Below are 21,176 nucleotides of genomic sequence, written 5' to 3' on the forward strand. Positions count from 1 at the left end.
CTTCTCCATGGAGGGTACTGCCCCCTTGTGTCTGTTTAACTTGTAGCCACGCATCTCACTTGTCACTGCTGCCATATTGTAAATCAGCTTGTTAGTCTTGGTAATGATGGCTTTAGGTATCGTCCGTAACATCATCTAGCAGACCTTCTGAGGGTACTTCATGTAGTCTGGGTAACCGCCTGTGGGGGGTCCAGGTTTCAAGCTTGGCCATGATCTTATCTTTCAGGTCAGTTCCTCTCACACTCAACGATCCTTCTCCTATCGCACTTGGGGCGTGGTACCATCTCAGGTGGGGGTGATGATATCTCCCCCCTGACCTGGTGTCCTGGCTCCCCCTTGCCGTGGCATTTATGTTGTACCTCATCAATCTCTAGCTGTGAGAGCAGTCCCTTCTTTTGAATGTTGGAACACTGAGCTACTAGTTGTTTCGTCGTCGTGGATGTTGGGTATCGAAGAATCCATAGGTCCCTCATCCTATTCATGTAGCCCCTTCTGCCAGGGTTACTTGCGTAGTAGCATTCCAACAACGCCCTGTTTTTGTCTCTTGCTCACCGATAGCTTCTTGTTCCAGTAGCCCATTTCTTGTCAGGGTGCCCTGGTTCCTCATCACCTGACGCGGACCTTATTGAGCCGGGCGACGTCCGAGCCAGCATGCCTTCATATTCATCTATCATGTCCGCGGTAGGCTCGCTTAGCATGGGGGGGTCTAGCCTTAGGACCCTTACTGGATGCAGACACCCCAGGCGGGAATTGAACTTGCAATCCTCCACTCCAAAGACATGTAGTCTAACCATATATATATATTTAATGTATTGTATTATTTAATGTATTGGTTGGGGTGAAGAAACATGGGTGTGCTACCAATTTTCATACCTGTTATGAATTCTAATTTTCAACATTTTTTATTACATGACTGCATTTTCTCTGAAGTCCGTAATTTAATTTCAAGCTTTATTACGTAAAATTGAGAGCAGAGGACAAAATAAAAAGCCTGGTCTTAAAAAAATATAAAACCTTAATTTTTACAGTTAACATTTATTCAATCTTTAGCAAAGAGTCAAAGAACTTTCTAGATACACTTGCAGAGGGAGTGTGTCATGATTTATGAAACAATTAACATATTAATAATGCTAATGATAATTAAGTTAAGATCTTAACTATATTTAGTATTAATACTAAAAATACTTTTGAATCATACTTGAGTCACACTTTTGTTGTTGTTGTTTTTTTTTTCTTTTGCATGATATTTATTTTGTTTTTGCATGTGAAAGAGCTGAGTTGAATCAATTAACATTTTAACTTTCTAAAGGGGGCAAATTAGCATGAAGATGCAACCTCAAAAATCAGTGGTAGAGTAAAGTTCTGTTGGTTATCTAGTAATAAAGCACTAATATTCATGTTCATGTCAATAATGAACCACATTCTTCATACAACAGCAAAAACTGCTGGGTCAAAAACAAGAACAGTAAGAATCTACTAACAAAATAAAATGCATGACCACAGGTTGAAAGCATGTTTGAAATGAATCTCAATATACTTTGATAAAAGGGTGAACTCTTCTGGTAGAAGTTTATGAGGGGGTGGGGGTCTTCCTGAAACAGCTATTCACAAGAAACAGGTGGACAGTAGCATTCCCCCAGAAGGGTTGGTTTGTTAAATGTGCAGGCAGTCATTTTTTTAAAGGTTATTTAATACAAAATCTTAATATTGAATACATAAATATACATTAATTAGTGTGTAATTACATCTTCCAACAAACTGAGAAATTTTCATAAACTTAAGCTTAATCCTATAAAAATAGGGTCACCACAGAGTGTGCAACATTTGTGGAAACCGTCATGTTCCCCTGACATCCTGACAATGGCTCATCAGGTGGTTGTAGTGTAGGAGGTAGAGCAGCTTGGAAGGTTGCTGGTTTGAGCCCTGGATGTATCCTTGGGCAAGAGACTGAATCCCAAGTTGCTGTCCAATGCATTCATCAGAGTATGAATATGTGTAAATGTCAGCTAGAATGCCCTTAGGTGTAGAAAAAGTGCTTGTGTGACTGTGTTTCAATGGATGAATGAAGCATGTTAAATAAAGCAGCTTACAGTAGAAGAGTGCTACTGTATATAAGAACCAGTCCATTTACTATTTACCAGATGGCTCCATGTGCTAATTACACATCTATTTACAAAATGTTAATTTTAAAGCTTTGACCAACCATGTTGGTCTACTACTTCCATTCATGAAATTTGCAAGGAAAATTTTACCACTCATTTGTTATGATTAAAAGAAAAACTCCAAAATAGAAATCATCTGGTGAATGGCATGTTAAACAAAATGTATGTCTATTGTAAATCACTGCGCATTAACTGCACACGCAGTAACTTTTCATAGGGAAGGAGTTGATAATCAGTAGAGCTCGCCTAAGAATAGCAGTTTTTAGTTTCAAAGTAATTCAGTGAGAGCTGCCAGGAGACGGTTACATGTCAGAAGGGAGCTGTCAACAGACAATTAGTGGACTTAAAAGTCTAAAGAAAACAAAATAGCATTATTTAGCGGGTTTAATACACCTTACTGTGCTGAAGCATATATTACAGGGTAAATATCGGGCAGCAGAATCTACTTTGACCTCTCGAGTATGACGAGAACGAATGGTCCCCTAAAGTTTTCTCATAAAAATAGTATCAATATGTTTATCCTGACTGACAGCAGATGCTGATTTTTAACTTACTTCATTGCGTCCTCCAGCTTTCTTTAACCCAGATATTGTATCATGAATATCTCCGTCATTGTGACTGAATAAGAAGACACACACACACTCAATTCAATTCAATTTTATTTATATAGCGCCAAATCACAACAAAAGTCGCCTCAAGGCGCTTCATAGATACTCCTATACATATAAATTATGTCTGTTTTAATATCTTAGTGATTTCAATTTTTTAAAATGTACTGTTCCATTTATTAATGGCTGTATGTATTTATTTGTTCATTCCCTGTGAAGAACCTTTACATGTGATTTTGGCATAAAGAAATAAAACTGCCTTGACTTTAGCCTGAATTTTAACTGTTAAAATTTATTTAAACTTTACCAAATAGTCAAGGCACAAAAATTGCCAGATTATATTTGTAAAAAAAGAGAATGCTCTGCTATTTATGAAAGATTCAGCTCTCATTTATAGGATCTACTCAAGTCAACACATTGCCTCTCAAGTCTGCAGCCTCTCCTGTGAGACTGAGAAAGAAAGCAGCTTTACTTCTTGCTTTCTTTGACCAGTTGTTCCACTTCCTTCATGAAGCGCAGGCAGAGCTCATCCTGCCACGGCAGAGCAACACACTGAACCGCCACAGGTAGACCCTCGCCACCAGTCACTGCCTGAACACAAAAACACACTCCTGTCACTTAACGCTCAGCAGCTGGACCGCAGTCTTCTGCCTCGAGCTGACTAACAAATTGTGGAACATTTAATAAAGTTCATGTATAACTGAGAGTCAATAAATTACAGAACCACAAGAAAAAATTGTCTCAATCGTCTGATCTGGTTTAGCTCTTGGTTCCATGTAGGATAGATGGGCCTACCCACCACCACACCTGAAATCTTCCTGTGTGTAGTCAGTGTAGTTGAAAGTTGTATTCATTTGTTTAGAAATTTTAAAACTGCATGAAAAACTGGTCTCACAGTAAATGTGTTCAATCTGTCTCCCCACACTGGTATGTGTTACCTCTTTGAGGGACTTGTCAAAACTGTCCTGATAACAGCCCTTATAGTGCTTTAGTTCCTCCTCATCGATCGCAGTCACTGTGGAAACAGTGACTACACCCGCAGGAAATTTTAAGAGATTGTAGAGCATCGTGCAACTGACTGCAGCTGAAATAACAGAAAATACAAGTAGATTAGTTATGATGAAAAATTTTAAGACAGATTCACTTTTCTTTAGCCCTTCAAAATTCTGTTGCTCTTTAATTAACATGTGATTTATTTAGTGTAACAGTGCCTTTATATTATTATTTGTCCAAATGTTCTAATCTACAGGTGACTTTCCTAATTGACTAATGTCTGGAGATATTGTTTTTCTTCACTCTCTGCCTTTTTTGATCATGCATGTTAGCACTAGAGAAGGGCAGCAATCCTAATTTTTTATGAGATAATTGTTATGTGATCCCAAATCCCAGGAACTATGCTGCCACCTAGGAGCATTTCATACATCCACAAACTTATCCTGAGATTACAATAATGAAAAAAAGAGAGAGATAGATGGACAATAATGCTTTTTTTAAATACTCAGTATACCATACTTGAAACTTTGTCAGCGTGCAATAACCTGCTGGCTGGCCCTATCATGGGGGACAACAGCACATCGATATTGCAGCTCCTCCAATGTGCTATTGTCTCTTGAATATAGTCCTAAAGAAAAAACAGGAAATTTTCTTGATCCTTTATACAACTGCGATTCCAAAACATTTGGGAGACTGTGTAAAATGTAAACAAAAACAAAATGCAGTGATTTACAAATTTTGAAATATTTAAACTGAGAAATTTTAATATCTATCCATCCATTTTCTTCCACTTATTCAGAGCCGGGTCACAGGGTTAGCAGCCTAAGAAGCAAAGCCCAGACCTCTCTCTCCCCAGCCACCTCCTCTAGTTTATCCGAGGGAACAACGAGGCCTTTCAAGGCGAGCCAAGAGAAATAACCTCTTCTGCATGTCCTGGTTCTACTCTGAGGTCTCCTCCTATGTTGATCTGTGGAACCAGCACTCCAAAACAGGAACTCTAGATAAATAGTCTAGTCTCTGATCCTATGAGTATTACACAGCAGGCAGTGCAGGGCTTGGATGGAACCGATGGCTGAGGGGAACTGCCCAGTCCTTCTTGAGGTTGGAGGCAATGGGAATGGGATAATGGGATAACCTTTTATAATTCAGACATACAAAACAAACAAACAAATATATTCGCATAAACATATACATAGATAGCTGAATATATATATGTACACACACACACACACACACACACGGGTGTGCACACACACATATATGACATGAAATCACTTGATCATCACGTCCAAAATGGAGTAGGAAGAAGTATGTACATACTTATTAATCCCTACCTCGTGCTTAGCAATCTATTGATTTACAGTAATCATCATTTCTTCCCCCCAGCTCTTGTATACACTTGCTCTGTTCAAATTTAGTAATAACTAGTTTTATCAAACCATGTTTTTAACTGAATCATTTCTTGTGTGACAATTTTCAAGATCTGCTCTGAATGCGCCCTAATGCAGTAAGTAGTTGTATCATCTGTATCATCTGCAAATAAAATAAAATGCAATATATCAGATGCTTTACATATGTCTTTGATGTACAGGATAAACAATTTTGATCCCAATACGGACCTTTGTAGGACTCTACAAACAATGTCTGCACACTAAATGAAAATTCCCCAATTTTCCCAATTTTTCCAAATACCTCTCAACCCGCTGAAGCACAACTCCTTTAACGTCACAGTGCTCCATTTTATCAAGTAATATTTCAATATTTCACGATTAATTTTATCAAAAGCTTTTTTGGATCAATGAAAACTCTAAAGTGTGCATTGTCTTGTTATATTGTGTTTTGTATCTATGTAATTAGCGATGTTTTCAATTAATTCCAGTAATGCCATAGTTGATTTGTTTGATCTGAAACCATACTGAGTCCATTAATATTTTATGTTTATCAACGAATTGCCCATAGCCTCACGAAACCCTGCTTGTTAATGAAAACCTTTTCCAGTATTTTGGAGAATTGTGAAAGTCTGTACATGTAATTTGTGATTTCCATTTTTGTACAATTGTATCACTTTTGTGATGTTAATGCACCAGTTTGTAGAGAGAATTCGCACATTTATGCTTAAAGCTTTAGAGATACCATTAATAGTTTATTTAACAATTTTTGTATCACGGCCATTAAAGTCTGTAGAAGTTTTATTTTGTGGTTTCCCAACAATGTCCATGATTTTCTTTTCTTCCACAGCTGATACAAACATTGAAGTTTGTCTGCTCTCGCTGCAAAACTTCTATCAGTCTGGTCCAACACTTACAAAGAATCTATTAAATTCATGAACTACTTCATCAACATCACTAATATTTGTATCCTTATTAATACCCTATTACACAGGGTAATTTAAATGCCTAGACCTATTTTATAATGGTGTTTAATGTTTTCCAAATCTCTGTTAATGTTTTTCTTCATGTCTAATAAATTTGCACAATTTTTGTCAAAATGCTATTTAATTTACATTTTGTTATATTTATTTTCAGCTTTTTAATTTCATATGGTATATATGGTATTTTTCTTTTTACATGCATTTTGTAATCCTATTGTGATCCATGGGCAAACTGCATATTTTTCTTTGTTGCAGTATTGCTTTATTAGTCAATGCTTGTCATATAATAATTTAAATTTTCCTAAGAATGTCTCATAAACTTTATCAATATCCCTTTCCTTATACACTACCTCCAAATTTCCCCTCAAGTAGGTCACTTTTAAATGCATTCATGGATTCCTCTGTTCTCACCTGTTTTATTTTAATTTATTTTCCTGTTTGTCGTTACTATGATTGTTGTCATATACTGGAAAAAATGCACAATGATCACTGATGTCACTAATTAGAGGGCAATTTTGTTTTCTGATTCATTAGTTAAAATACAGTCTATTAATGTTTTTCTGGACTTATCACATCTGTGTTGAAATCCCCATAAATAAAAAGAATTCTTTGGTTTGATTTTGTATCCACCCACTCCTTAAATGCTGGTTTACCTTAAAACCTTAGATGGTTTTCTATATATGTTGTCCACCAACATAGTCATTTTTTCTACCACCTTGTAAATTTTCTGTTCACAATAGGCATCTCATATCCATACCTACTGCATCTTACCTTCATACCTTATGATTCTGTCTTTACTTTTCACCCACTTTTAACTAGAGCAGAGGTTACTTCATTAACATCACTTCATTGCATTCTCTACTTTTCTATGTTGCACTTTAACATGATTTATCAAACATTCTATCACATATGAATATTAAATCACAATATGAATATACTTCCGTACACGTTTATTCAGTTTATGCTATTTTTCTTCACTAGGATTTATTAATAGTTCAATGACATATGAATATTAATTTCAACACGATTTTCATCAACTTATTCACATAGGACTGCTTTTCTTACTTTTTATTTATAACTATGCCAATCACAATATACACAATATAAGTGTTTTTTGTTTTTTTTAATCACACATGTTAAAATCTGACATTCTCTTGTTTACTTAGTCAATTTGACCAAGACAGGCTCTGGGCTGTGTGCCATGTTTGCATACCCCCTGGGTACAAATAACACCAACAAAGACACACACACACGCACACACACACACCCTTGTTCCCAAATATTTACTTTTCTGTGACCCTCAGGCTGCAGAATAATCACTCTTCCCGCTGGGTGGTGGGTCTGGTATTCTTGGCCATTGGTCCCTGATTCTCTCCCAGCTTGGATTGTTTTTGTGATGCAGCGTCTAGTCTTCTTTTTTTATTTTTATTGTTCTTATCATTTTCACTGAGCTCCATAAACTACAGAGTTTGTGACCTTCCGATCTTGCCTAATTTGGCATGTGGGAATCCAGATCTGCTGCTGTCTGCCAGTGGCTCTCTGTCTCGACTTACTGGCTACATGGCCCAGTGTGTCATAGACCTGCCCCAATTTCCACATGAACTCTTCTGCTCTTCTGCTTTTTTGTCCATCAAATGAGGGATTTTCTCCACTGATGCGCAGATATCTTCTCCCACCTGCAGACATTACGCAGGGTGACCCATGCCTCCTGAGTCACTATCTCTTGGGCCCTCAGATGGAGGCCACATGCGGGCCACTGTGATGATGTTATTCTGCTCCAGCACCAGTTTCTCTGGGTCTATACACCAATTTCTTGGCTGGAGCCTCCCTCGATTTGGCTTCTGTGGACTGCTTCAGCCACCTTCTCCTTCAAAAAAATGCCATTCTCGCCCTGGATTGGTTCCCTGAAGGCCCTCTTCTATACTAATTTTCACATTTGCATCCCCCACTCTCTTGTCCCCTCTTCCTCTGCGTACATTCACTCAGTGTTGTTGACCTTGAACCTTTCTCTCTCTGACTTTTCACCCACTTTTATCTCTGAGGTATCTATGAGCAGTGTTGGGGAGTAATGGAATACATGTACCGCCGTTACGTATTTAAAATACAAAATATGAGTAACTGTATTCCATTACAGTTACCGTTTAAAAAGGTGGTATTCAGAATACAGTTACTTTGTTGAAATAAATGGATTACACGGCGGTACTTCCCTGTTTCATATTGTCGCGGGTCAGGACTGTTTGGGTTTTGTTTGACAGCTATGGATGCCATGGTTACAGGGTGACGCTCTCTCTCTCTGCGTGTTTCCTGGGTGAGAGAGAGCGCCTTTTTGTTGTTGTGCTAAGCTAACAGGCAGAATGCTACAGGTATAGCTCTAAAGAATGTAGCATCATAGGCAGTGTAGTCCGTGCTGCAGGGAGAATGGACTGCCATACCTGTTATGTGTCTGTGAGCGCGAGGAGGGAGAAAAAGGAAAGGTACGAGTTGTCATCGAGCAAAAACGGGAGCTGGAAGCATGTAAATATAATAATAACCACTGCAGCCAAGAAGAGAGCCTGACGAGCCCAGTTGTAAGTAAGCTATTAAGACTCGACTGTACACCGTGTTCGTGTTTTCCTCTGAAAACAATAAGTTCCGTTGGAGCAGCCTTTCAACGCCTCTCTCTGTCTCTCACTAGCAAAGTGACCCAGACAACAAAGTAAAGCTAGTTTTTGGCTACGAGCCCAAGGTATTAGTCAGAGGTCCCTTTACTACGGTGTGGAACAGCAATAGTATATTCACGTAGTTGTAAACAGCATGATAATATATTAAGTAATCCAAAGTATTCAGAATAGGTTACTCTCCTTGAGTAATGTAACGGAATACGTTACAGAATACATTTTGGGGCATGTATTCTGTAAGGGAATAAATTTTAAAAGTAACCTTCCCAACACTGTCTATGAGGTAGAGGTTACTTCATTAAAATCGCTTCATTACATTTTCTTCTTTTCTATATGGATATTAAATCACACATGAAAATACTTCCCTTCATGTTTAACTCACTTGCACCTGACTGCTACAATGCCTCCTGCACCTTTTCGAATGTTTTTAATTTTTTCATGAAAAACATTACCTTATTTTGTTTTTGATGACAGCAAAAACAGACCTAAAAAAGGTGTAAGGGGGTCAACAAAAGCCAAAAGATATGTGAAAAAAAGAGAAATAAAGAGCTGGATGAAACCGATGCAGCTAATTAGCTCAGTATCATGACTCTGATGGAAAAATAAAGTTTTTCAGAGAGGCAGAGTTTCTCAGAAGTAAAGAAAACTGCATCTACATATTACAGAACAATTTCAAAATAATATTTGTCAATGTAAAATTGACAAACAAAAAGACTTTTAACTATCTCATTATCTATGGTACATTATCATTAAATGATTCAGAGACTCTGGTGAAATTTCTCTGTGCAAGGGACAAGGCCAAAAGTTTGTGTTTGTGAACTTTGGGCCCTTGGGCAGCAGTGCATTAAAAACAGGGATGATTTTGTCATGGAAATCATTGCTTTGGCTCAGCAACATTTCCAGAGATCACTGTCTGCGAACACAGTTCGCCATGCTATCCACAAATGAATCTTATGTGTTGTCTTTATACGATCACTCATCTGCCTGCTGTCCTGGATGTTTGGCTGCTAATCTTTGTTATATAACTTTTTCTTTCCACACTGCCAAACTCAGTGTCGACAGCGTTGTTCTAGTTCACTCATCTTCTAGCCTGTCCACTCAGAGCTCCATGCAAGCCTCCAGCTTCATCTTCACCACTACCATACTCTACTTCTAATTGCTATCACCTCTAAGATTCTGCTATGATGGGTCAATCGCCAAACCAGTAGCTGAACTCCGTATCTCAGTAAATCATGTTCAATTCTTCCAAATGAGCTGTCGCTATTGAAATACAGCTTAAAGCTCTAAAGCTCATGCAAACGGGAATTCATATATGAACATAATCCATAAACACCACCACCACCTTCTTTGGGCCAAACCTCTTTAGAATGGACTGACACAAAGTGAAAGACTGTTTTGTGGCCAGACAAATCACAATTTGACATTAGTTTTGAAAAACATGGATGCGGCATCCTTCGGACTAAAGAAAAAGGAACCATCTGGTTTGCTATTAGTGCTCAGTTCAAAAGCCTGCATGTTTCAGTGCCATGGCATTGGCAGCTTGCATATCTGGAAAGACACTTTTTAATGCTGAAAGTTGTGTACAGGTTTAACCTTCACAGACATATGTACAGGTTTAGGTTTAGAGGAACATAAAACTTCCATTAGAATGATATTTTCTTGCTGAAGATATTTGAGCAAGTCAATGCTAAAGTGTATATTGCAGCTATTACAATAGCATGGCTTTGTAGTAGAAGAATCATTTTTCTGAACATGGTATACATTATTTTTTCAGTTTGAATATTAGATTTGTTTTCTATGTGCTATTGTGGATAAATGTAGGTCGGTAAGATTTGCCAATCATTGCATTCTGTTTTAATTTACGTTATACACAGTGTCCCACCTCTTTTGAAATTGTACTGTGATACTCAACCATGCATCATTAGTTGAAAGTTAAAGTTACCTCAACAGCAGCATGTTGCTTCCACAGATCGGAAACAGATCTAAAAAATAAAGCATTATTTTGTGACTTTGCCCATTACATGTATTATATGAAAAAAGAATCATGTACAGATGATGAATTTCAACAATAATTTCTCACCGAACTCCACAAATAGCACTCACGTTGGAAGACAGACGAGGTGACTGCAAAAAACAAGTGAACGTTATTGACTGGCCTGCACAAAGCCATGGCTTTAATCCCATTGAAAATCTGTGAGTTTAAACATTCTGGCACTTTACAACATAGGCTCTATCAGATAAAAGTTCCAAGATTATGTTCAGTCCTGTGCTTGAATTTACACATGTTTGTCACCAAATGAGAAAACTCACCACAGGTTTTAGTAGGAAGGAAAGGATTTTCTTAAACCACTTAGGGAGCGAGTGTATGAAAACCTGCCGCTTCAGAGAAGGGTCCAGAAGTGCCCCTTTCCTAAAATGAAATGAATTATTTACACACACAAAATAACTGTGTTGACACTTAATGACATGTAATGATTTTAGTATTCTACAGTATTTTAGTTTATCATGCTAGCACCTGCAACTTAGCACTGAAAAAAAATCATACATTTATTAGATGTTTTAAGTTCATGAGAAGTGATTAGATGAATTATTAAAAGGTACAACTCACAGTTTTTGTAGAAGGGTGGTAGCACCATCTGCATATACACCCGTTATTAATAGCTCAGGAACAATTTGGCTGATTTTCAGTGGAGCGTAAGGAACCAACTAAAGGCATAAAAGAGAACATTAAAGATGTATGGCTATCAAATACTAGGCAGTGATTATTAGTGTGTGTGTGTGTGTGTGTGTGTGTGTGTGTGTGTGTGTGTGTGTGTACATATTTACACTCTTTAAGCCAAGCAGAAGAAGTTTTATATAAAAAAAAATACTTTTAACAATTTTTTAGATTTTTTAGATGGCTTAACTTTTAAAAGGGTCAGTTTGGACACTGTCTCAGCTGAACTCTGGACACGCACACACATACACATACACTGATACGCACTCACTCATCCCCCCTCCCTTTCCAAACGCCTTCGATGCTTGTTCCCTCCTGGGAACACGGCGGGTCAGGGCCCGCGCTGGAATAATAGCGCAGGGCAGGATGGCTGCTGCGTTTGCTTCGGATTACTCTTCACCCCCCCCCCCAATGTTGTGCTGTGGACATTTATGTGCTTTTTGTGCAGAGGAGGTTTTTTTTGTTTCCCGTTCTCATGCTGTCCTCCCAGGAGCCCAGCATGAGTAGAGGTCTCTTTTTTTCCTCTTGTACTTTCCCATTGTAGTGTATATTTCAGTGTTTTTCTGTAACGCTACCGATTTCCGACTTGTATCCCCATGTGATGTCTGTGTTGTGTGTGTAAGGTCGGGGGGGGGGGGGGTCCCATTTCACAGCAGGGCAACGTGCATGTGGCGAATAAAGCCTTGATTGATTGATTGTCCTGTAACATAACAGGGGGTTCATAACAATTCAGGACAGTAACGATTACATGTGTGTGGTGACGTCTTACTGTGTGCCCTGCTTGCTCTAACAGAGCTTTGACCTCTCTGACACCTCGGACCATGCTTGGAGACGGTTGCAAGTAGCCATCATTTTCCAAATAACCAATCCTAAGAGGTCTGGAGCTTCTGTATATCTGTAGATGAGGACAGAATTATTAGCCCACCAAAGAAAATTTCAGCTTTTTAAAAGTATTCCCAAGTGCTGTTAAGAAGAGCAAGGGATTGTTAACACGGTTTTTTCCAAGCATCTTAATTTTATTTTGGATGGTTACATTATTTTACTTTGGTCTTTGTTTAAACTCACAGATTTTCAGTGGGATTACAGCCATGGCTTTGTGCAGGCCAGTCAATAACGTTCACTTAACAAGTGGGAGGCACATATGCAAACTGCTGTAATTCTCTACACCGTTCACCTGATTTGGATCTAAATACCCTCAAATAAAAGCTGACAGTCTGCAGTTAAAGCACATCTTGTTCATTTCATTTGAAATCCATTGTGGTGGTGTATAGAGCCCAAAATGTTAGAATTGTGTCGATGTCCCAATATTTATGGACCTGACTGTATGCAGGGTCATAGCGAATGTTTTCTTTGAGATTACAATTCCAGGCTTGGTTAAGACATTCACTAGTGTCCTGGCTAAGGTCTTTAGACATATTTCTCACTAGTTTTCTTCCCAAAATCAATTAAATCTTTCAATTTTCACCTCTGCCAGGCTTGTTCTGTACTCTGTGGCTCTCTTTGAATTTCTTGATACTTCTGACTCCACATTGTGACACTTGGAAATGCTGTGATAACTTTGTATAACCATCTCATCCTTTGCAAGGATTAACAATTCTTTTTCTCAAGTTTAAAACTTTATTTATGTATTTATTTGCTTTTTTTTTACATGATGCTTTCTCAACAGCTCAAACCCTTCCTGAGGTTTTTGTACTGTAAATTGGAAAATAGCCCTCAGTTTTAACTTGACTTGAAGAGCTTTGAACATTACAAATGCAATGACTTTTAAAAAGGTCAGCTTTTCCGGGGGTTATTATATTATTGGCCCAGGTTAATTTTGTTGTATTTCTGCTACAGTTCAAAGATTGTGTGTAAACAGAAATAGTGTATGTGTTCAAAAGAAAACTGGTATATTTAGAAATGGTGAAAATGTTGAAAATCGTTTGCTCTCATAAAAAAAAGCACTTGGAAATGTTATAGGAAGACTATTAACTTTGTCCTTTAGAACTTCGTCTTTTAGCATAGAGAGATGTGTTAAGAAAATTAACTTGATTAATTTCTAGTTTCTAACATCTATGAATGATCTGAAAATATATAGAAAATATGATCATCAACAGAGGACATGAATCCCACAGTACAGGACACACCTCCATATTAAAAGGTAATGGTGGAACAGTGGGGTCCAAAGAAAACATGTGGTCACAAAGAAGTGCCTGCATGCACAGAGCCAGGCTGTCCACATCTCTTGCCATGGGTCCAGGTGATGACGACACTAGTTTAGTAGCAAGCATAAAGCAAATGTTTTGAACAAAATGTTCCAGAAAATTTGTGTAATATTATTAGACACTGGTTATATATAATCTGCATTTACTTCATGTGCTAGTTTCTTACCTGACTTTTGTCCTCGACAAATTGAACGAAAACCCTGTAAACTGTTCATTATCCAAAGGTGTTAACAAATAAAGAAACCTTAACTCATCAATTTACAATAATTTTCTATGACTAAAAAGGATCTACCTCAGTCGGTGAGCAGTTGGCTTGAAACCACAGATTCCACAGAATGAAGACGGAAGACGGATACTGCCACCTAGATCAGTGCCTATACCGAGCAGGGAGCCCCCTCCCCCAATGAGAGCCCCCTCCCCACCAGATGAACCACCAGGAGTCTTCTGGGGGTTATGAGGGTTCACAGTCTGCCCGTAGATAGGATTACTGCAGTCATAGCTAAAGGTGGACGCAGACAAACAAAGACAGGTTATGAGTCTTTACATAAAATACACACATGGAAGATGCAAATGGTACATGTATTGGTTCTTATATAGTGTGTTTCTACTCTATCAGGGGACTTAAAGCACTCTCCTCATTCACCCATGAGTACACAGAGTTGTTTTAAATTTGAATTCTTGATTAAAAAATGTACCTCATGAGGGCTTGGGCCAAGTTGGTTTTCACAAAGGGAATAGCTCCTTGTTTCTTCAGGACTTGAACAAGCACACTGTCCTTTTCAGCGGGCTGGTCCAGGTTAATGATCACACCACAAGAACAGTCATGATCCTTGTGAAGTAAATTAAAGAACACAAGAGTGCATCAAAGACTACACAAATGCCATACCTTAATATTTTGAAAACCTGTAAGTGAAATTCAGAGATCATAAATAACATTATTATTAAGACCTTAATTTATACAGTATTCTCACTGAGATTGAGATCTCTTTCTAAAGAGGGACCTGCTTACAAAAAATGCCAAGAAATTGAGAAAGATAAAACAACACAGTAAACGTGATCACAAATTAACAAAGACATGTGTCTAAAACCTTTTTAAATTATCAAATGAAATCAAAGATTGTAACATCATAGTTTTTGTGTAGTTCATTTAATTCATAGGCAGCAAACCATTTAAAACCAGCTTTTCCAAGTTCTGTGGAAATAAGAACTAGAGTCAGTATTTATGTGTTGCTCATGATTTATAAAATTAACTGTTTTAATTCTAATACTTGGTAAAATGGTAAATGGCGCTTTACTTAGTCCCCGGAGTGCTTCACACTACATTCAGTCATCCACACACTGGTGATGGCAGCTACATTGTAACCACAGCCACCCTGGGGCGCACTGACAGAGGCGAGGCTGCCGGACACTGGCGCCACCGGGCCCTCTGACAACCACCAGTAGGCAAATATGGGTTAGTATCTTGCCCAAGGATATTGTGAAACTGCTTGCTCACTGGCTAAGTGAGCAATTTAGACCCACTCCTCCATGTCAGGTTTAGCTTTTTGCAACCAACTTGGCAATGGTGGAAAAGTTCATCTTGAGGTTGGACTCCAGAAAGCAATGGTTGGTGTCCTAGCTGCATTCGTCCATTATTATACTGCCTATAGCGTAACTGCCATTTGTTTGCACTACAAATACATTAATTTATTAAATTATTCTTACCTTAAATGCAATATTTTCTTTGATGCTAACTGGAACTCCGTACAAGAGACCATCCTTGTTGGAGCCAACAGTTGTCAGCTGGTCCAAACTCTCCAGCAAAATTTCAGTGCAGCAGTTCAGCTTTTGGTTTACAGCCAGAGTCTGTTGAAGTCAAGTCAAGTCAAGTCAAGTTTATTTATAGAGCACATTTAAAAACAACCAAGGCTGACCAAAGTGCTGTACAGTAAATACAGATAAAAATACAATAGAACACAATTTCGTAATAACACCTCGCTGATAAAAATAAAATAAAAACAAATAAATTAAACCTTTCTAAAAGCCAATGAAAAGAGGTGAGTTTTAAGAGCAGTTTTAAAAGTTTCTAGGCTTTTGGAGAGTCTGACGTGAGGAGGTAAACTGTTCCACAGTCTGGGTGCAGCCACAGCAAACGCCCTCTCTCCCTTTGTCTTTAATTTATACCTGGGAACATCTAAAAGCATCAGGTCGGCTGACCTCAAAGATCTCCTGGGGCGATAAGTACTAAGGAGTTCTGACAGGTAAGAAGGTGCAGTGCCATTTAAAACCTTAAAAGCCAGCAATAAGATTTTAAAATCAATCCTAAAGGCAACTGGGAGCCAGTGGAGAGAGCAGAGAACCGGAGTGATGTGGTCTCTTTTTTTTGAACCGGTCAACAGGCGAGCGGCAGCGTTCAAATAGGACTGGAAAAACTTTAAGACAGTGCCCTTTAAACCGACACAATGTTGAAGGCGGGATAGCAGTATGTTGTGATCAACAGTGTCGAAGGCTGCTGTCAGGTCCAGGGTTACTAAGACAGCAGCACAACCAGAGTCAACAGTTAAAAGCAAATCATTAAAAACTCTCAGAAGGGCGGTTTCTGTGCTATGCCGAGCTCTAAAACCAGACTGGAACTTCTCATAGAGATTGTTATTGTCAAGAAATAGCTGGAGCTGCGTGAGGGCGGCTCGTTCCAGTACTTTAGACAGAAAAGGGAGGTTGGAAATGGGCCTATAGTTAGAGAGTAGGGATGGATCTAGATTAGGCTTTTTAAGGAGAGGTTGAACAACAGCGTGCTTGAAGGGTGTTGGAAAACAACCAGAACTGAGGCAGGCATTGATCAGGACCAGAAGGAAAGGTCCGACTGAGTCCAGAACCTGCTTCAGAAGCCGAGAGGGGATAGCATCGGTGGAACAGTTGGTAGTCTTAACCTTGCAGACTATTTCATGCAGCTGAGAGAGAGAGATTGGTTCGAACTGATTAACTGTTGAAAGGAAACAAGCACAGACAGATTCAGGTGAACTTATTTACTTTAAAGGGATACTGATCTGTGTAAGCGCTCTGTAAAATATTAAACTCTCACTGGAAAATAAAATAGATTACTTAGTGTTTATGCTAGCTAAAATAAACTGGTGTATATATTGTATTTCGGTCAACCTTCAGATAAAAAGATCTGTGTTATGTTAGGCAGTGAACTCTTGTGTCATGCTGGATAATGAACCTTTTCCATGTAAGAGTAAAGCACATTGTCAGGGTTCAGTGAGCCGTCCTTCAGCTGCTGTGTCAGCTCAGACAGGGAGAGCTTCAGGATCAAAGCAGAGTCAGTCGTGGGAAGCTAGAAGACACAGACCCACACAGAATCATTATGTTATAAAAATTTATAAAGCTGTAAGAAAGAAAGAAAACCATATCAGTGTATAGATTCAGGACTCCTACTTCCTGTACTTCTGCACAATTGTAAAGTGTAGAAGTAAATTTAAATCTAATTTGATATACAAAGAGGTGTTTACAAAGGTTATAAAGCTAGTTATGTAGCTATTTGGTGGTTACGTGTTTTGATATTTACATGTTTACACGTTTGAATGTTTAGACATGCATGTTCAAACCAGTAATATGTGTTATATCTACCTAGTTGTTCTCCCTGTTCTGATCTGAGTTCAAGATTTCCTGGCTTCTGAGAGGCCAGTGAAGTATTCATGAGGGCGGTACACAGAAAGTGTGAGTTGTTGCGGTGTGGAGAGTAAAGAGGCTGCTAAAAAGTTATCCATCTCCATCTTGCTGTTCCTAATTATTCAGAGAGATTCCAAACCATCTAGTGAGCCCTCGCGTTACACAATCACCAGATTTCTACGGTGGTCCCTAGAGACAAAGCACGCACAAAATCCAAAACACTTACAAAAGTTTTGGATTTTGCAAGTGTTTTGGAGTTTGTGCGTGCTTCGTCTTTAGGGGCCACCACAGATCCAACAGAGCAACTTTAGGGTGAGGTGGAACAGGAGACGTGCAGCTGACAAACCGCGTGTGTGAAGTTATGTGTCAACTTGGGCCAACAAAACAAATCCAGAAGAGCAGCATAATATTAATGTGTTTTTAAGTTTTTTGACAACAAAAAGTGTCAGTAATTTGGAAATTAATAACTAAACCTCCGCTAGGCTTAAACTAAAAGCACATCATTTGTTTTGATTTCTATCTAAAGAAAAAGTTAAACATTTCAGTGTTTAAAGCTCTGAACTCTCACCGACTGTTTGTACCGGAGCACCGCCTGCTCTGCGCGCTGCAAGCTCTTATCTCTCCTGTTTCTGGCTCTCTTGATCTTTTCCTCCGCCTGTCGGAGGCTGTTGATCTTTTTCACCCACACAACCAGGTATCCCACAATGCAAGCAACACCAGTGAGCAGAGCCGCTGTCCAGTTGTCCATCTTCACTCTCTTAATAAACAGTTCAGTGTTCTGCGTGGCTTTCGTCTTTGCCCTGTGGCTGCAAAATGCAAAAATCCAAGTGGACCTAACACACAGCTGTTTAAACACGACAGGCTATCTTGTTTTAGCTGTGGGCGGGTTGTGCATGTACCATGCCTTAATTTAGGGGTGGACAGTTAATTTACCCGACGCACCTCGGGGCCAATTGAAGCACCGCTGCGCACTGTACCATACACGCACCATTCTAGCCCATTCGTTCATTTTCATTGCCGACACTGTAATACCCAATCAAATCTCTTAATGACACTTGGGCCTCTCCTACCTTCGCTGTGACTTATTGAAGAGTTTAGTGTGAAAACTTTCAGCTGAAAGGCTAAGACAGAAAAAGAAAATGAAAGTAAAAATGAATTCAGCGCAATGTGTGACATTAAAAGACATATTAGCTGTGGCACCAGCCAATGCCTCGCAGGCGTGTATATATACACGTGTGTGTGTGTGTGTTTGTTTACATGTGTACATAACATGATACCTATCAGTAGAGAAGTGCCACAGGCAAATACTAAAAAGGTAAAAGGTAAAAAAAGAGAGTCATTTATTGCCTTTATAACATATTTTCATTCATAATACTTTGTTGAAACATATTCTGTGGGGTAAATATCATAGTATGTTAATTATTTAAAAAAATGAACACCAGCTACCTTGACCTCAAAAACACATTTTCAGAAGATTGGTATTATTATCTTGCTTCTCATTAAACAGTGACAGCTCATTGCCACTGATTAACTAAAATACACACGTACAAACACACACACAGGGCCATGCAGAGAGGTTTAAAGGGGCGGGTGCTCAAAGTTAAAATGGGGCTCATTGAACCAGGCTGAATAACAACAACACACATTCATCAAGAATCTAATATGGGCAACAAGGCAAAGCAAACGTAGCCAATGTTTTACCTGATGGGTACAATGTTGCTGTTGAGGGGTTGCTGCTGATAGTGCTGGAGGGCAGGGCTGTGTTGATCTGAGACTGTAGACATTAAAAAGTCCATAGGAGAGATGGTAGCTGATTAAACAAGTGTCATGAGATAATAACAAAATGCAAAGATTGGTGACAGCGCTTGGCAACAAAAAACTGTGAGAAATAATTTAGGCTCTGCCTGTGAATCACTCTTTGCTTCTCTTCTTCCTTCCATCCCATCATTTCATATATCACTCTCCACTTGCTGTCTATCTGAGAACAAGGCACAACTTGCTATTGCAATAAACTATAATCTAATTATCCACACCTAACAACTCTTGCACTTAATCTATAATAAAATGATGACAGAAAAATGTTATAGCACTGCCTTTAGTAGCCTCACACAGCGCCTACTGTTTCCTCCTCATGTCCTTACCAGCCATGTCTGGACAATGTTATATCATGAGTAATATTTTTTTTTTAAATCCATCTAAATAAAACACACACATGCACACACAGTGACATTTTAGACCTTCTTCAGAATACCATATATACTATGGGCATCATGGTGCTGATCCAGAATCCTTACATTATTATTTATTACTAGAGCTACAATAATAAAGCAATGAGGAGGGGGAAGTAATAAATATGAAATAATGTATTTATGATGATTCCATTTGTTTCACTATCCACTCTGTGCAGGGCAAAGCTTATTACATTTTTAAACTGTAGAGATACAATCATTTTACTGCTGTAAATTCCAAATTTTGTCTTATTTAAAATATAAATCTAATATAATCTGCTTCTTAATGTATGTTCTTTAAAGTATAGCGTGTGTTTTTTAATATATTATAATTATAATTATTATTATGTGGACATGCATATTAGATCGTTTTTTAGTGAAATATAATCCCTCCAGAAAGACAGGAAAAGCCCGGAAACTTACTTTAAAACTAAATATGTTCCCTAAAACGGTGACAGAGCTACAGACCCATGACAGCCTTACACAGGTAGCCAGCAGCTATGACCAGCACTACCTGTGCAGTTAATAAAAGGACAGGTAATGTTTGTCGCGCTGTTGCACACACAGCATGCTCGTTTGTTTCAGTTCGTCAGTTGCAACAAGACAGCTTACCAACGTGTACATAATTAAGCCAATACTCCTGTGTGCTACACACTACAGTGTACGCTGTACACCTACTTACTGGTTTTGTCGCATCAGTCTGTGTCTCTGAGTTAACTTGTGTTGCTCCTACAGCAGAGTGAAGCTGACCCCCCCACCCACTTGAAACGTAAAGGCAAATAGGCGGAGCGGTTAGTGCTACGTTTGTGCAGATTTGTGCAGGTAAAATTAGCGTTTGTGCTGCTACGGTTTCCGAGATATTAAACTTTATTTTATAGGTCATTCAAAGGTCACCATCCCCCCAGACTGCTCCAAAACGGGCCAAAATGGTCTACTTTTTTAGTGCTACGTTTGTGCTGATTTGTGCAGGTAAAATTAGCGTTTGTGCTGCTTCTGTTTTAAAGATATTAATGAAAATGTAAAGGTCAACCAGCCCCCCCACATTACCCAAATCCAACAAAAGTGGTATCAAACGTTTGTGCTACGTTTGTGCTGGTTTGTGCTGCAAAGATTTTCGTTTGTGCTGCTATCATTTTAAAGATATTAATAACAATTTCTAGAGGTCATCAGAGGTCAACCAGCCCCCCCACATTAATTAAATCAAACAAAATGGGTGTCAATCAACTGTGCTACGTTTGTGCTGGTTTGTGCTGCTAAAATTTTCGTTTGTGCTGCTTCTGTTTTAAAGATATTAATGAAAATGTAAAGGTCAAAAGGTCAACCAGCCCCCCCACATTACCCAAATCCAACAAAAGTGGTATCAAACGTTTGTGCTACGTTTGTGCTGGTTTGTGCTGCAGAAATTTTTGTTTGTGCCGTTATTATTTTAAAGATATTAACAAAAATTTCTAGAGGTCAACCAGCCCCCCCATATTAATGGAATCAAACAAAATGGATGTCAAACGTTTGTGCTGGTTTGTGCTGCAAAAATGTTTGTTTGTGCTGCTAACATTTTAAAATGTTTAATAAAATAACGTCTTGATGCGTGC

The 21,176-nt window shown here is 38.6% G+C and overlaps 1 protein-coding gene across 3 annotated transcripts; it reads right to left on the minus strand.

The window, feature by feature from the left end:
• Nucleotides 1-2,881: 2,881 nt before the first annotated feature.
• Nucleotides 2,882-19,183, minus strand: LOC146607237 (vitamin D3 hydroxylase-associated protein-like). 3 transcript variants are annotated; one of them, XM_085348170.1, is made up of 16 exons: nucleotides 19,061-19,183; nucleotides 17,928-18,165; nucleotides 16,911-17,024; nucleotides 15,416-15,556; nucleotides 14,407-14,540; nucleotides 14,004-14,210; nucleotides 13,878-13,918; nucleotides 13,634-13,758; nucleotides 12,277-12,402; nucleotides 11,400-11,497; nucleotides 11,102-11,201; nucleotides 10,872-10,915; nucleotides 10,734-10,773; nucleotides 4,283-4,391; nucleotides 3,709-3,854; nucleotides 2,882-3,361 (listed from the first exon to the last, which is right to left on the minus strand). In XM_085348170.1, exons 1-16 carry the CDS (start codon nucleotides 19,153-19,155, stop codon nucleotides 3,239-3,241), a joined length of 1,881 nt encoding a protein of 626 aa, XP_085204296.1. In that variant the 5' UTR covers nucleotides 19,156-19,183; the 3' UTR covers nucleotides 2,882-3,238. The 3 variants fall into 3 exon arrangements, with proteins under 3 accessions (XP_085204296.1, XP_085204294.1, XP_085204295.1); XM_085348168.1 differs by lacking the exon at nucleotides 19,061-19,183 and having other exon boundaries at nucleotides 17,928-18,163; XM_085348169.1 differs by lacking the exons at nucleotides 2,882-3,361; nucleotides 19,061-19,183 and having other exon boundaries at nucleotides 3,712-3,854; nucleotides 4,309-4,391; nucleotides 17,928-18,163.
• Nucleotides 19,184-21,176: the final 1,993 nt, after the last annotated feature.

The sequence above is a fragment of the Diplotaxodon limnothrissa genome, linkage group LG23, assembly GCF_057381915.1.
Source record: "Diplotaxodon limnothrissa isolate DT_005_m linkage group LG23, D_limnothrissa_male_GT1.1, whole genome shotgun sequence".
Lineage (NCBI taxonomy): Eukaryota > Metazoa > Chordata > Actinopteri > Cichliformes > Cichlidae > Diplotaxodon > Diplotaxodon limnothrissa.

Excerpts from the sequence above, each read along its gene's own strand:
- LOC146607237 (XM_085348170.1), bottom strand. The coding sequence starts at position 19,155 with ATGGACTTTTTAATGTCTACAGTCTCAGATCAACACAGCCCTGCCCTC. Across the intron at positions 18,166-19,060 it reads AGCAACATTGTACCCATCAG|CCACAGGGCAAAGACGAAAG; the intron begins GTAAAACATTGG and ends TGCATTTTGCAG. Across the intron at positions 14,211-14,406 it reads TTGGCCCAAGCCCTCATGAG|CTATGACTGCAGTAATCCTA; the intron begins GTACATTTTTTA and ends GTCCACCTTTAG.